This window comes from Papaver somniferum, chromosome 3 (genome assembly GCF_003573695.1).
Source record: "Papaver somniferum cultivar HN1 chromosome 3, ASM357369v1, whole genome shotgun sequence".
Lineage (NCBI taxonomy): Eukaryota > Viridiplantae > Streptophyta > Magnoliopsida > Ranunculales > Papaveraceae > Papaver > Papaver somniferum.
Window position 1 is genome coordinate 26,321,422 of NC_039360.1, and position 15,049 is coordinate 26,336,470.

Here is a 15,049-nt window from a genome sequence, read left to right on the forward strand (position 1 = left end):
TTCTTACAAGATTTAAATTAGGAGCTCCGGCAATTGAAGGTGCAGACAAAAGTCTTATTATACACACTATAGGGAATTTCAAACTTGTTGATGGCATTTTTCAGTTTCGGTTAGGCATCTCTGTAGGTTGGGAAATATTAATCAAATTGTCCAAATCATGATATTAAAAATAATCTAAATTTGCTCAATTGGATGGGGATTGGGGGTCCTAATGCCCTTATCTAGCCTCCAGATGGTGTTATTGAATAAGAAAATGACAATAACATTTATTTTATTTTATTTGTTATTATAGTTTATCTTTTTCAAATATTCTGATTGATTTAGTGATGGACAATAACATTTATTCCATAGTTGTTAATATGGGTCATTGTTACATAATTTTGTTTAGCAAAAAAATTCAGAAATACTAGCAATTATGTCAGTTTTTTTCTTATCAAGTGGTTGAGTTTAGCGTGTTATGATAATGATGATAATGAAGTAAGGCTTCAGTTAATACTTGCTATTAACTTCCCAACGATATTTATTTGCAGTATTAGCACAGGAAATCTATAAAATTAACCAACAAATGCAGTAGCAAAATTTGCCAGAAAAACTAATATTAGTACACACTGGCGGATCATTTTCTTTAACTCCAGGAAAGGAGTTACACAAGGACACTACTAATTTACTTAATTATTTAAGTCTGCATTTCACAAATAAAAATAAAAGGAAATAAAAATTGACATTCTAATAGTTCGGGGCCTAGTTAGCAATTCGGGATTCGGCAAACGTACGGAACGGCAAACGTACGAGTATTATACGGTTTTGTAAAATCCAGATTCGGTCCAAAATTCGGTCAACGGGACGTGATTCGTCAGTAATTCGGAACGGCATACGTACGTGTATAATTCGATTTATAAATGTGAGTTCGGCTCTGAAAATTCGGTATCTATATATAACAAATAATTTGTATTTATAAGGTCATAGACCAATTTTTATGCATATGTGTGAGTTATTTAAAGAAAAATAAACTTAATATGATGATATTAATAATATATACAACATTAGTTATCCAAGAGGACGTCGTATGGTGGTGTAGATGCTTGGTTAGTGAGTTTGAGATCTCTCTCACCTTCACCTTCAAATCTCTTCAGTCGTTTTTGTTTCATAAAAATTACAACACGTCTAATATTCGGTCGTGTATGCTCGGAAGGCAGTAAAACCCAAAAAGTGGAGTCTTTGAAAAGTAAAAGCTAAAGAATTTATGGCGAATTAAGCGGACGTATCATTCGGAATACGTAAAATTCGTGAACGGTTCGCGAATAATCCGGGAATGCCACATAATACGTGATTTGGGTTCGGAGTTGCAAACGTACGCGAATAAAACGGTAAAATTCGTGATACGGAAAAATTCGCGAATGATTCGCGAATCATTCGCGAACTTACTAACTAGGGTTCGGGGGAAGTTGAGATTCCATTGCCCATATGTTTTACCTACCCTACCCTATACCCTACCCTATATGACGAGGAATAATGTATACTCTTCTCTTTCCGTTTCTGGAAAATAGATACAATCATCTTTTCTGAAAATAAGGCAAATCCGCTTCTGGAAAACAGATACAATCATCTTTTTGAAAATTCGGCAAATCGGAAAAGTGAGGCAGTAATTCTTTTTGACATTTGGAAGCTAATTTTTATAGGACCTAAAGTGAATTTCTCATAACGTACTGCAGTTCTACTAAATTTAAACTCATTCCACCATATATGACAACTAACGGTAAATTAGACGTAGGAATATAAAGAATAAAAAAGATAAGAAAAAAACAATAAATCAGATCATCTTTGAAAACATCTCTTTCTGGGTTGATAAGAGTGGTCTTACTTGTTCTATAACTTGTTTTGTGGGTTTTGAGTGGTTACAGGCTTGCTCTGTGCAGTGCATTGTTCTGGTGTCAGGGACTTAGAGTTCAGTAATAAAAAAAATTAGTAACTTGTTTCTTATTCTGTTTGGATTTTTTCCAGAGGTCAACTTTATCAATTAAAATCCTCAGCAATGGTTCTCATGGAATCCCACTGGGATACCATATCTCCCGGTACTGAAGATGAAAAACAAACACTATTACAAGTATCAGTAAGGAATGCACAACAATAATGTGAAATTAACAAGCCATGGGATTTAGCAAAATCAGAGTCAAACCCCAAAACAACAAGTAGATTTTCTGTGCTATCAACCAATCAAGTTGTCAGTCTATGAATTGCATTCATTCAAAAAAGAAAAAAGAGTTTACCAATTGCGATATGGTCTATGCAAAAGTAATATCTCTGAAAGGTACGCCCTTAAGTGAACCTTCATTGCAAGCTAGCCAGTATTTGAAAGAAAGAAAAGTGCTGGAAAAGCACACAGGATCACAAAGAGAAGCAAAAATAAAACAAAGGAAAGATAGCTCTAAAATGCAAATGTACCCCAACTGAAAGCCAAAACCAGACAACGAGCAATCTCGGAACAGTAAGTGGAAAAGTACATTTTTATCGTTCAGAATTAACTTTGAAATTATACTGTTACATTCAATATTGAAATCCCACTAAATAGCAAAAGAGGGATGATAACTAATGATCACCTTGCTGGAAGGTTTTCTTGTGTTCGACAGCCACTGGATCATAAGCCGATGCAAAGCTTTCTAGACATTACAAGGTATTAAGAATCATGACCACATACTGCTGAAGCTAGTGTGTTCCTGGACATGTTCTTCTAATTCTTACTAATTTGGAGTATTGCAGACACAGCATGCTCCTCTACCTCATGCTAGTTCAGTATAAATTTCACCTTCAGCTGGTCAGTGCATGTCTTGTTCTATATTTGAAATATTTTCAAAATGTTACACACGCCACTTGACTTTATTTTTGGTCGATTCTATTAACTTAATCGTACTCTCACTTGATGCAGTTATAAATCATATTACTAAAGTTACAATTACGCAACAGTTTCTTCATTCAGAGATGTATGTCGATGTTTTTCTCGAAGGTGACACTAGTTGTACTATGTGATAGATAAAACACCAGAAATGTATTAAGCTAAAATTCTAAGTTTCTAATCTGCCGGTTGACATTTCCATAACAGAAATGAATGTAGCTAACTAGCTATTGCTCCGCGGTATCGGAATGCAAAGCACCGTTTCTTCTGTTATAAAAAATTGGTATTATTAGAAGTATCTACTAATTTTTACCTTTTCTTTTTGTTGGATAATGTTCAATAGAAAAATTAGATCAAAGAACTTAAAGATGCATGTTCAATATAATAACTTTCATTTGCAAAGTACCAACATTCCTTATTTCTTACTTCTTAGCAATGTACCATACCAAAGAAATAAAGTTGAGAAGTAAAGTACAAACTCGGTATTGTGCTTGAAAGCCTCTCATTCTGGGATAACAGTGATCTTAGTGGTTCTATCAGCTCTATTTTGTAGGTTCTGCATTGTGAAAACTTTGTTCCTATTTTGTACAAAGTTCTGCATCCGAGACCTAGTGCGTCAAGTGTTGGGAATTCATCATGCTAACACAACAATTCAAGCATGAACAATAGGATCTAGGATTATCCAGGTTTGCTACAAACTCAATTTAACCATAACAAGGAAATAGGGATATAGTTACATACCTCAAATTAAAGCTAACATTAATAGAACCTTGCTGTTTGTTTTCTATCTTCCATCTCCATCAATTTGCAGCAACAAATTTTGGAGGATAAACTTTATTCCTCTCACCACTCTTTCTAGTTGCTAACCCAATTCTCTCATATGGCAAGGAATAGGTTTATCACCTCTTAAGGGCTATTTATAGTTACAGATCTTCTTTCCATCAAAGAAACCTTACTAGTTAAGTAAGCTACAAAATAGCCGTCATTCTAGAGTTCTCTTTGCGACAGTTCACACTTGTTTGCCGCCATAACGAAGAGTCTAGTATAAACTGGATATTGCTATCTAACCCAAATGGATATGGGTATATTTGGGCCACAAAATCCAACATTAAGTAGTAACTTTTTATGTCACAGTGATATAAGGACCACCAACCATCTATTGGTCGATACTACTACACGTAATCTATCAACTATCAAGCTTCTAATCTCATCTCCCTCATGGCGCAGTTATCAATGATAACTTATCATATTGCTCTATGCCTATATCATCTTTGACTCACTAGTCAACACTTTAACTTAACTTAATCAGACTTTACAATCAATAAGGAAATCACTAGCAGTCAGTAGCCAACACTTGAACCGAGTACAGTATCGACAAAGCTACAAATGAAATTCAAACAATCAATGATGCCTCATTCATGTAAAAAACAAAAGAGGCACCCCAGAAGATAAACTAGATGATATAAAGAGAGCATTCTCGTTACATATTCACAGCACGATAATACCTCTAGTTTAGAAGTTACCAAAATACTTTTCAAAACAAACCCATAATGGCTAATGAAGGAGTCTGTCTCCATATCAATCTAATCTATATACAAAGGGTCTATTTCATTTCTTCATAATAACCTAGAGAAGACGATTTATTGTAGGCAGTAAAGCAATAAAACAATGCAAAACATACCGAGAAATAAAAACATAGATAAGAAATTAGCAACCGAGTACCAATTTTGAAGCCTAACAATCTTCTTTTCCAATGCAGCAATCTTCTGTTTCTTCTTTTCTATCAATTTCCTACTCCACCCATCTCTATCATTCCACTTAATCTCAGACACTTCAGCCTCTAATTCATCTCTTTCATCCATCGCCTATCAACAACAAGAAAAAGAAGAAGCAAATCTATGAATCCAAAACTCAAATTCAGAATTTAAAAAAACCCTAATAAATAATATCAAAAAAAAACAAACAATGAAGTAGTCAAAATTCATACCTGGTATTTGTTGGGAGAGATAACGAAAGGCATGCAAAGGCTCAAAATAAGATTAATAGCATAAAAAACTAACCCTAGGGTGTTAGGAGTAGCCCATGGTGGTTTATGAGAAGACACAAATTCAGAAAGAGCTGTGAATTGGAGATAAACCGAAGAAGAGAATGACATTAGTGATGATGAATTAAAGCAAGAAGTGAAATTGTGGGACTGTTTTGGTGTTTGAAGCGATTCTAGTCAGTGAGCCCTAGAGTGAAGTAGAAGAACGAAGAGTGGTGTGGATATGGTGTAGACTGCTCCGTTGCATTAAGTTGCTCCGTCACTGATCTTGTAACACGTGTATAAGGTGGTGTGTATACGGTATAGTCCATTTCATTGTATTAAGATACTCTAGCTCTAATCTTGTGCCATGTGTTGTATGATACTTTTCTCCTTAAAATTATCCACTTCTACGTATTTTTTTACGAAGGAAGTTTACATTTCGGATTATGGGTTCTAATATGTGATTAGATTTTTTTTAGAAAATTGACTATTTTTTATAACTTTTCTGAATTTGGTACTGTGGTACGTAGCTAATTTATGTACTTAAGTCTTATGATAAGTACTAACTATATACTACCAGATCTATATATTTGTAGCTATAGTAATTAACTACTGATCTGTAGCTGACTTTACAAAGGGAATACGAAAGGTCACAGTACTCACTAACTATTAATTAATGCTAGAGAGAAAAGGCACATCATTTCTATCTCTAAGTTCTGTATATACAACTAGCCGAGCAGCCCCCTTTTATAGGCGCTCATGCATGAGTACAAGATTCTTACAAGGACACGTACATCACTTGGTGTCTTAGGTACATTTAGACACCTGTTCATACGGCGAGTCAGCCACACATTTTCTTTTGACACGTCATATAATACTCCCCTTGGATGACCACCATTCTAAGTATGTTGCTTCTTTAAAACCTTGCCGGTAAAATCCGATGGGTCCGATCGAAGGAAAAAGAGTACAACGTAGAAAATTCTTAGAATAGTGTTGGACACGCATATGCTGCCTCGTTAAAATCTTGACAAGGAAAACCCAGTGGGACAAAACCTTAACGAAGGAAAAAGAGTACAACGCGTTATAGTCCAAAACTCCCCCTGAACAGAATCTCCGTCAATTTTTCTGCTTATATATGTGGCGCATTCTGATCCCATAAACCAGCTTCCGGAAGAGCTTTGTCGGTAATGACTTGGTGAAGAGATCAGTATAATTCTCACAAGATTGTATCTTCTGGATCTCAATCTCTTTGTTCTTCTGGAGGTGGTGAGCGTAAAATAACTTTGGTGAAATATGCTTTATCCTATCACTTTTGATGTAGCCCTCTTTAATTTGTGTTATGCAAGCTGGGTTGTCTTCACAAATTATTGTTGGTGTACTGGTATTGGACGGTAGACCACAAGAGCTTTTGATATGCTCGACTAAGGATCGCAGCCACACACATTCTCGACTTGCTTCATGTAAAGCAATTATTTCGGAGTGATTGGAGGAGGTAGATGGCATGCTCTGATTACAAGATCTCCATGAAAATGTCGTGCTGCCGCTTGTAAAGACGTATCCTGTTTGAGAAATTGCTTTGTGGGGGTCCGAAAGATATCCGGCATCTGTGTAACCCTTAATCCTCGAGCAGTCTTCTGAGTCCTTTGAGTAGAACAGTCCCATGTCCGTAGTGCCACGCAGATAGCGGAAAATGTGTTTTACTCCAGCCCAATGTCTCTTTGTTGGTGCAAAACTATACCTAGCTAAGAGGTTTACCGCAAAAGAAATGTCTGGTATAGTGCACTGAGCTAAATACATTAACCCACCGATGGCACTCAAATATGGTACTTCTTGTCCAAGAAGTGTTTCGCCTTCCTCTTTGGGGCGAACTGGATCTCTTTTTGGATCAAGAGTTCTCACAACCATTGGAGTGCTGAGCGTGTCCATATTGAAGCGTTTGAGAAGTTGCTCTATATACGCTGATTGATGGACAAGAATTCCACCTCATAGTGCTCAAGTTTTAGACCAAGACAAAACTTTGTTTTACCGAGATCTTTCATGTCGAACTCCTTCTTTAAGCATTTTTGTGCTTTGGAGAGTTCATCAGGAGTTCCAATAAAATTGATGTCATCTACATATACAACAATTATGGCAAACCCAGTGTTTTCCTTTTTAATGAAAATACATGGGCATATAGGATTGTTCACATATCCCTGACTTGACAAGTATTCACTTAGACGATTATACCACATTCATCCAGACTGTTTCAAACCATACAAGGCTCGATTTAATTTTAGTGAATACATATGACGTGGTTTATCTGCTGACAACTGAAAACCTTCAGGGATTTTCATATAGATATTTGTATCTAGTTTTCCATACAGATATGAAGTAACCACATCCATTAGATGCATGCCTAGTCCCTCATGGACTACCAGACTAATCAAATACCGAAAGGTTACTGCATCCATTACAGGAGAATATGTTTCCTTGTAATCAATCCCTGGTTTCTGTGAGAAACCTTGTGCCACTAGTCTCGCTTTATAGAGAAGGATTTCATTTTTCTCATTTCGCTTGCGCACAAACACCCATTTAAAGCCAACCGGGTTCACATTGTCTGGTGTTCAGACTGCAGTACCAAAAACATTGCGCTTAGCGAGAGAAAGTAATTCTGCTTGGATTTCCTTTTTCCATTTTGGCCAGTCTTCCCTTTGACGACACTTCTCTATATAGTGTGTTTCAATACCATCATCATCCAAGGCAATGTCAGTATCTACTGTAAATGAAAATATGTCGTCAACAATCATTGTACTTCGATCCCAAACTTCTTTATTGCATGCATAATTAATAGAGGCTTCCTCATTTTGAGGTTCCATTGCCTCCATCGAGACATTCTCCTCGTCAGGAGATCTATTTTCAGCGAGTTTGGATCCTTCTTTAATAGTATCCTCAACAACACTATTAGTCAATGATTGAGATTGGTTTTTCCTCTTTCGAGGAACAGAATCCTTTGATCCAACTGGTCGTCAACGCTTACGGCGTGCCTCAGAAGACTTGTTTGCAGCCACATCCGTAGATTGTCCTACAGGAACATCGATGCGTGATGAAGCATTTTTAGCTGGCACATCTACTTTCATTACTTTTGTTGTATCTGTAAATACATCGGGCATTTGATTTGCAATATTTTGAAGATGCAAAATCTTTTGCACCTCAGTTTCACATTGGCTTGTGCGTATATCAAGATGAGACAACTCTGGTGTATACCAGGATAATTCACGCCGTTCCTCAGGCGGTAGCTTTCCTCCCCCTAACGGCGGGAAGACTGTCTCATCAAAATGACAATCTGCAAATCTTTCCATAAAAACATCCCCTTTTAATGCTTCAAGATATCGAATTATAGATGGTGAGTCAAATTCAATATATATCCCAAGTCGACGTTGTGGGCCAAACTTGGTGCGTTGTGGTGGTGAAATAGGGACATAAACAGCACAACCAAAAACACGTAAATGAGATATGTCTGGTGGATGACCTAACACATGTTGTAAAGGGGAATATTGATTATTCGCACAAGGTCGATAACGTACCAATGCAGCAGCGTGCAAAATAGCATGTCCCTAAGCCGAAATAGGGAGCTGAGTTTTCATAAGCATAGGTCGGGCAATGAGTTGTATGTGTTTAATGAATGATTCTGCTAAACCATTCTGTGTATGCACATGAGCAACAGGATGCTTAACCTCAATGCCTAACGATATATAGTATGCATCAAATACCTTTGAAGAAAACTCCGCTGCACCATAAAACCGAATGGACTTGATAAAATAATCAGGGACATGAGCACGTAATTTAATAATTTGGGCAAGGAACCGAGGAAATGCTAAATTACGTGTTGAAAGTAAACAAACATGAGACCATCTTGCAGAAGCATCGATCAGAACCATAAAGTACTGAAAGGGTCCACTATAAGGATGTATAGGACCACATATATCACCTTGTATCGTTTGCAAGAAAGTAGGTGATTCCAGAACCACTTTTGTCAAGGACGGTTTCGTAACCAGTTTCCCAAAAGAACAAGCAGTACAACCAAGTTCCTTGTTAAGCAGAAGTTTCTGCAAAGGATGTCCCTGACAGGTCTGAACAATTCTACTCATCATAATATAACCTGGGTGTCCAAGTCGATTGTGCCACAACACAAACGTATCTGGGTCATAAAATTTTCGAACTATGACCGAATAAGATTCAACTTTTCGAATCTTTGTATGGTACAACTCAGAAGCGAGAGATGGAAGCCTCTCAGCAATATGCCTTACGTCAGGCGATGTAATATACAAGTACTCCTTACTGTTCCCATCAACCGTTTTAATATGATATCCATTGTTGCGTATATCTTTAAAACTCAAAAGATTCCTATGGGATCCGGAGGAATATAACGCATCATTGATAGTGAATATGGTACTACACGGTAATGAGACACAAGCTTTACCAGCACCTTCTATAAGGTTAGCTGAACCACTGATGGTAGTGATACTGGCCTTGAACCTTTTCAAGTTTACGAAGTACTTAGTACTTCAAAATATTGAATTTGTTGTCCCACTATCAACAAGACAAAATTCACTGTCGGAATTGCTTTCGGACTCCATACCCTTCCATATATATAGATAAGTTATAAGATAGTTGCACAAAATAAATTTAGCAACACACGTATATTACATACACTCATACATATTACACATATGCAAACCCAAAAATCAGTACAAGCGAAAATACCAAAAGAGGTAAGTACAAAATACAAGAAACACACTAAAACATGATATTACAACTTTAATTTACTGATGTGATTTCAAATTGAGTTGTAGTAAAAAATTCGTTGAGACTTGTGAAAGCAATAGATTTTAGACTTAATTTTAAAGCAAAGAAAATAAAGCAAATAAATGTTGATATGTTGTGAAAATTATGGAGAAGTTGGAGATAGGATTTCACCATTCATCAATACTTATGTGGTTCTAAATTAATTTATATCATGCAATTTAAACAATTGATTCGATTCCAAAATATTGCCAAAATCAGATTCTCAAAATATCAAATGTTAGTCGCAAGTATAACGCATCAAGAGTCTAAAACTAAGCATGCATCATCAAGAGAAAACACATTTGATTAATAAGAATCATTTAATTTATTTTTTATCAATGCAATTAATCATATAAAAATATTGTATAAATTTATAAAATAAATATTACCACATAATTCTTGAGAGAATGGCTTCCTCCGTCGCCCCAAGGATTGGGTTTAGCTCATCATTAGGAAAACACGCTCAAAATTCATTTTTTATTGCTCAAAGGTGGTGTACAAATGATGAAATGGAAGAAACAATGATAACCGGGTTTGCAAAAGTTATAAGTGTTACAAACTGAAAAGAACGATAGAACAGTACTGTCGTTGATTCTTGACCCACGCTCGTGTGTCATTTCCACTGTTGAAAAACGACTGTCTTGGATGGTCTGTTCTTCGCGTTCTTAAGATGAACAGCAGTAGAAAAATATTTCTGGAACTTGATTTTTTTCGACTCTGTGATGCTCTATAATCTCCCAAACTCTCCGTAAACCTTCTATGATATTCCAGCTCCTATTTATAACCCAGCAACAACAAAATCTCATGTAATAACGTCATATAATTCTCCATTATTCTTCACGGCCAGTTTAGGAAATAATTCAGATTTTGATCTCTACACGCGTTCTGAAGCTTCCAAATTGCCATATTTAACTCCTTCACACTCCAAATAGTTGTTAGGGTCTTCCAAACACGTGCAAACTCCTCTGCTGCTCGCGCAAATCCCGTGATATCCTCTTCCGAGAATAAACTCCCATGTTTTCTTCTCGTGAATTATCTAGCCAAATTTAGCCAATTAAATCACTCATGATAGTTTTGTTGGGATATATCACAAGTACCCAACAAATTTCATCCCTTCAAATATCGGTCGAAAAATCACACAGTTCTGTTTTTATTTTCCCGCCAAAATTCAGTTTTGAAATGTTGAAGATGAAGTGCCCCTATCCTGTTCTGGGGTGCGAATAGCAGATGGGTGCAGAGGACAAATTTGGGTGCTGAGGATGAATTTGGGCTACGCATAACCTTGGGTGCCCCTTAGCAAATTCTGGGGTCCGTATAGCAAATGTCCTCAGGGGTCCAAATAGCACTTTTTGAGCAACTTTTTCCACACAAGTGTATTTCTCCAAAAACACTTACACAAACATAAAAACACCATAATAAGTACAAAATCAAGCACTAGGAATAGAGACACTGAGGACAATTCAGACACAAAATGTGTCTATCAAATACCCCCAAACTTATTATTTCCTAATCCTCGAGCAAATCTAATATAAAATGACTACACTTAGCACGTGCAGCAAGCCGTTAAACCGCTAGGTGGCCCTAGCGGCGGAGTGTTGTCTCCAGAGGGTTTACCAGAGGTGTACCCATAAAACCATTACTCCAGACCTTAGCTATCTACGCAGAACCTTGGAAGGCACTAAAGAATCTCCTTGGTTGGCATACAAACATTGACTATAGGAGGAAGTATCCTGGTGCGAATTTTCAATTGTTGTACACGAGTTTGCACTCAGCATACTATAATTCATATATAAGTGACAGAGCTCTACTCAGATAGTTTCTAGACATCATAAGCGGAGTCAACCAATCATATGGAAAGATTAAGAAGATGGATAAAGAGAAAATTAAATGGTTAAAGTGAACGGTGTTTCCCATATCTGTCTGAAGGCCTCTGCCAAGATGATCATATCCTAATGGACTGAGATACCGGTCTGACTAATATCAACACAACTAGCATATACAAGGGGACCAGTGGTCGATAAACCTAATTCTAGGTCAACACAATTGGCATATACAAGGGCACCAGTGGTCGACTTTATTGAATTTATTCCGGTTGCTCTGATGGTCTGGTCTCAAACTTTTTTTTTGTTTTTTTGATCTCAATCACTCTATTTCACCTAGAAATGGTAACAACTTGAGTCGTGTGCCCCACCAAATCACTTAAGAAATAAAAACAGAAGGGATTAGGATTCAACGAGTTATGGCGAAACTACCATGTTTTTTTTTTAATTCTAACACCTGAGCTCTGTGGTTTTATGAATAGACTCTTTAGATGTTTCCATCTAATCAGATTGGTTCCTCAACTCCTATAACCAAGATGTTCCCATCCACTTAGATTGGTAAGTGCCAACCTTAATAAGCATAAATTCTAGGCTCTGGAGTTTATTTATTGCAACTAAAAGCTAACAAAAAGTTTCTTCCCCACCCCCAAACTTAAATCTAACATTGTCCTCAATGTTTCTAATGAAAGAGCAATACCAAAAAGCAAAGTAACATGAGGAATCAGTAAAGAGATAAGTCGGAAAGATAGTACCTGGGTGAAGAGAGAAACCAAAAACTAATATACAACATACAATCGCCTCGATGGTCAATAAAGGGTAAACAGGGTCCTCCAGAGGGACCTCCTCAACATCACCTGTAGGAAAGGGCTCTAGAAAGGGTTTCAATCTATGACCGTTAACCGTCGAAGAACTACTACCATCTGGTGTCTCGATCTCAACATCTCCATGAGGAAAGACAGTGCGGACAATAAAAGGACCCGTCCACCGAGAACGTAACTTCCATGGGAAAAGATGCAAGAGGGTATCATACAGAAGAACTTTTTGACCTGGAGAAAATGACTTCCTTAAAATATTTCTATCATGCACAAGTTTCATTTTGTTCTTATACTCCTTCGAAATATCGTAAGCATCTATACGAATCTCTTCCAACTCATTGAGCTGGAGTTTCCTATGGGCTCCTGCCTTGTCAAGTGAAAAATTTAGATGCTTAACAGCTCAATAAGCTCTATGTTCTAACCCAACAGTTAAATGACATGCCTTGCCATACACAAGACGATAAGGCGACATTCCAATGGGGGTCTTAAACGCAGTACGGTAAGCCCATAAGGCATCAGTAAGCCTAGACGACCAGTCTTTCCGATTAGGATTAACTGTTTTCTCTAATATACGCTTTATCTCCCTATTGGAAACCTGTACCTTACCACTAGTCTGTGGATGATATGGGGTAGCTACCTTATGTGTAATACCATATTTCTTCATCGAAACCATATTTATTCATCGAAACCATATTTCTTCATCGAAACCATATTTCTTCATCGAAAGCCTAAAAGGTCCATTACAAAAGTGCGTCCCTCCAGCACTAATTATATCTCGCGGTGTACCAAAACGTGTAAGTATATTATCTTTCAAGAACTCAATCACAACCCTATGGTCATTAGTCTTACACGCAACCGCCTCAATCCACTTAGAGACATAGTCTACAACGACAAGGATATATAAGTTACCAAAAGAATTAGGAAAAGGACCCATAAAGTCAATACCCCATATATCAAAGACCTCAACAACTAAAATAAGGTTCAAGGGCATCATGTTCCTATGGGAAATGGTTCCTAACTTCTGGAAACGCTCACAAGTAACACAGTGACTATGGGAATCTTTAAACAATGAAGGCCAATAGAATCCACACTGCAATATCTTAGAAGCAGTCTTCTTAACACTAAAGTGACCCCACAAGCATGATCATGACAAAAGGAAATAATACTGGACTGGTCACTCTCAGATATACATCTTCTAATAATCTGGTCTGGACAATACTTAAACAGATAAGGATAATCCCAAAATAAGTTCTTCACCTCGCCTAAAAACCTAGAACGATCTTTTTACCCCAGTGTCGGGGCATTCAACCAGTAACAAGATAATTCACTATATTCGCATACCAAGGTGCTTGGGTAACAAAGAACAGTTGTTCATCAGGAAAACTATCCCTAACAGGAGGAGAATCATTAAGGGTATCCACAACAAGCCTAGACAAGTGGTCTGCTACTACATTTTCTGCACCTTTTTTGTCTCTAATGTCTAAGGAAAATTCCTCCAACAATAAGATCCATCTAATCAATCTATGTTTAGTATCCTTCTTGGAAAGAAGATACTTCAAAGCAGCAGGATCAGTAAAGATTATGACCTCAGAACCTAAGAGGTAGGATCTAAACTTGTCTAAGGCAAACACAATAGCTAATAGTTCCTTCTCCGTAGTGGTGTAGTTCAACTGGGCATCATTCAGAGTTTTGCTAGCATAGTAAATCACATGAAGTAACTTATTTTCTCGCTAACCCAGCACAACGCCAATAGCATAATCTGAAGCATCACACATGATCTCAAAGGGTAGGTTCCAGTTGGGCGCCTGGACTATGGGGGCGGTAGTGAGTAAATTCTTAAGCTTCTCAAAATCCTCTAAACAAGCATCATCAAAGACAAACTTAACGTCTTTTGCAAGAAAATTGTAAAGAGGTCTAGAAATTAAGCTAAAATCCTTAATGAATCGACGATAAAAACCTGCATGCCCTAAGAATGATCTAATATCTCTTACGGTTTTTGGGACCTGTAAAGTTTTAATAAGGTCAACTTTGGCTCTATCTACATCTATACCCTTCGAAGATACGATATGCCCTAGAACAATTTCTGAACGAACCATGAAGTGACATTTCTCCCAATTAAGCACTAAATTCTTTTCCTTACATCTAGTCAGAACTAATGACAAATGATGAAAGCACTCATCGAAAGACGAACCAAACACTGAAAAATCATCCATAAAGACCTCTAAGAACCGTTCTACCATGTCAGAAAATATGCTCAACATACAACGCTGAAAGGTCGCAGGGGCATTACATAGCCCAAAAGGCATGTGTCTATACGCAAAGGTACCAAAGGGACAGGTAAAAGTGGTTTTCTCTTGGTCTTCTGGGGATATGACAATCTGATTATAACCGCAGTATCCATCTAAAACGCAATAATGGCTACGTCCAGCTAATCTCTCTAGCATTTGGTCGATGAAGGGAAGGGGAAAGTGGTCCTTCCTAGTGACCTTGTTCAATTTCCTATAGTCAATACATATACGCCAACCCGTGGTCACCCGGGTTGGGATTAACTCATTGTTATCATTCTGGACTATAGTAATACCGGATTTCTTGGGAACAACCTGAACGGGGCTGACCCACTTAGTGTCTGAAATGGGGTAGATAATGCCTGCATCTAACAGCTTAAGAACCTCGG

General features: G+C 37.3%; 1 protein-coding gene and 1 long non-coding RNA gene across 2 annotated transcripts; both read right to left on the reverse strand.

Moving 5' to 3' along the window:
- Positions 1–3,259: 3,259 nt before the first annotated feature.
- Positions 3,260–3,782, reverse strand: LOC113361054. Its single transcript, XR_003364923.1, has 2 exons — positions 3,632–3,782; positions 3,260–3,529 (listed from the first exon to the last, which is right to left on the reverse strand). It is a non-coding gene; the product is annotated as an uncharacterized LOC113361054 (long non-coding RNA).
- Positions 3,783–4,311: 529 nt separating this feature from the next.
- Positions 4,312–5,089, reverse strand: LOC113361055. Its single transcript, XM_026604435.1, has 2 exons — positions 4,878–5,089; positions 4,312–4,755 (listed from the first exon to the last, which is right to left on the reverse strand). Exons 1-2 carry the CDS (start codon positions 5,043–5,045, stop codon positions 4,531–4,533), a joined length of 393 nt encoding a protein of 130 aa, XP_026460220.1. The 5' UTR covers positions 5,046–5,089; the 3' UTR covers positions 4,312–4,530.
- Positions 5,090–15,049: the final 9,960 nt, after the last annotated feature.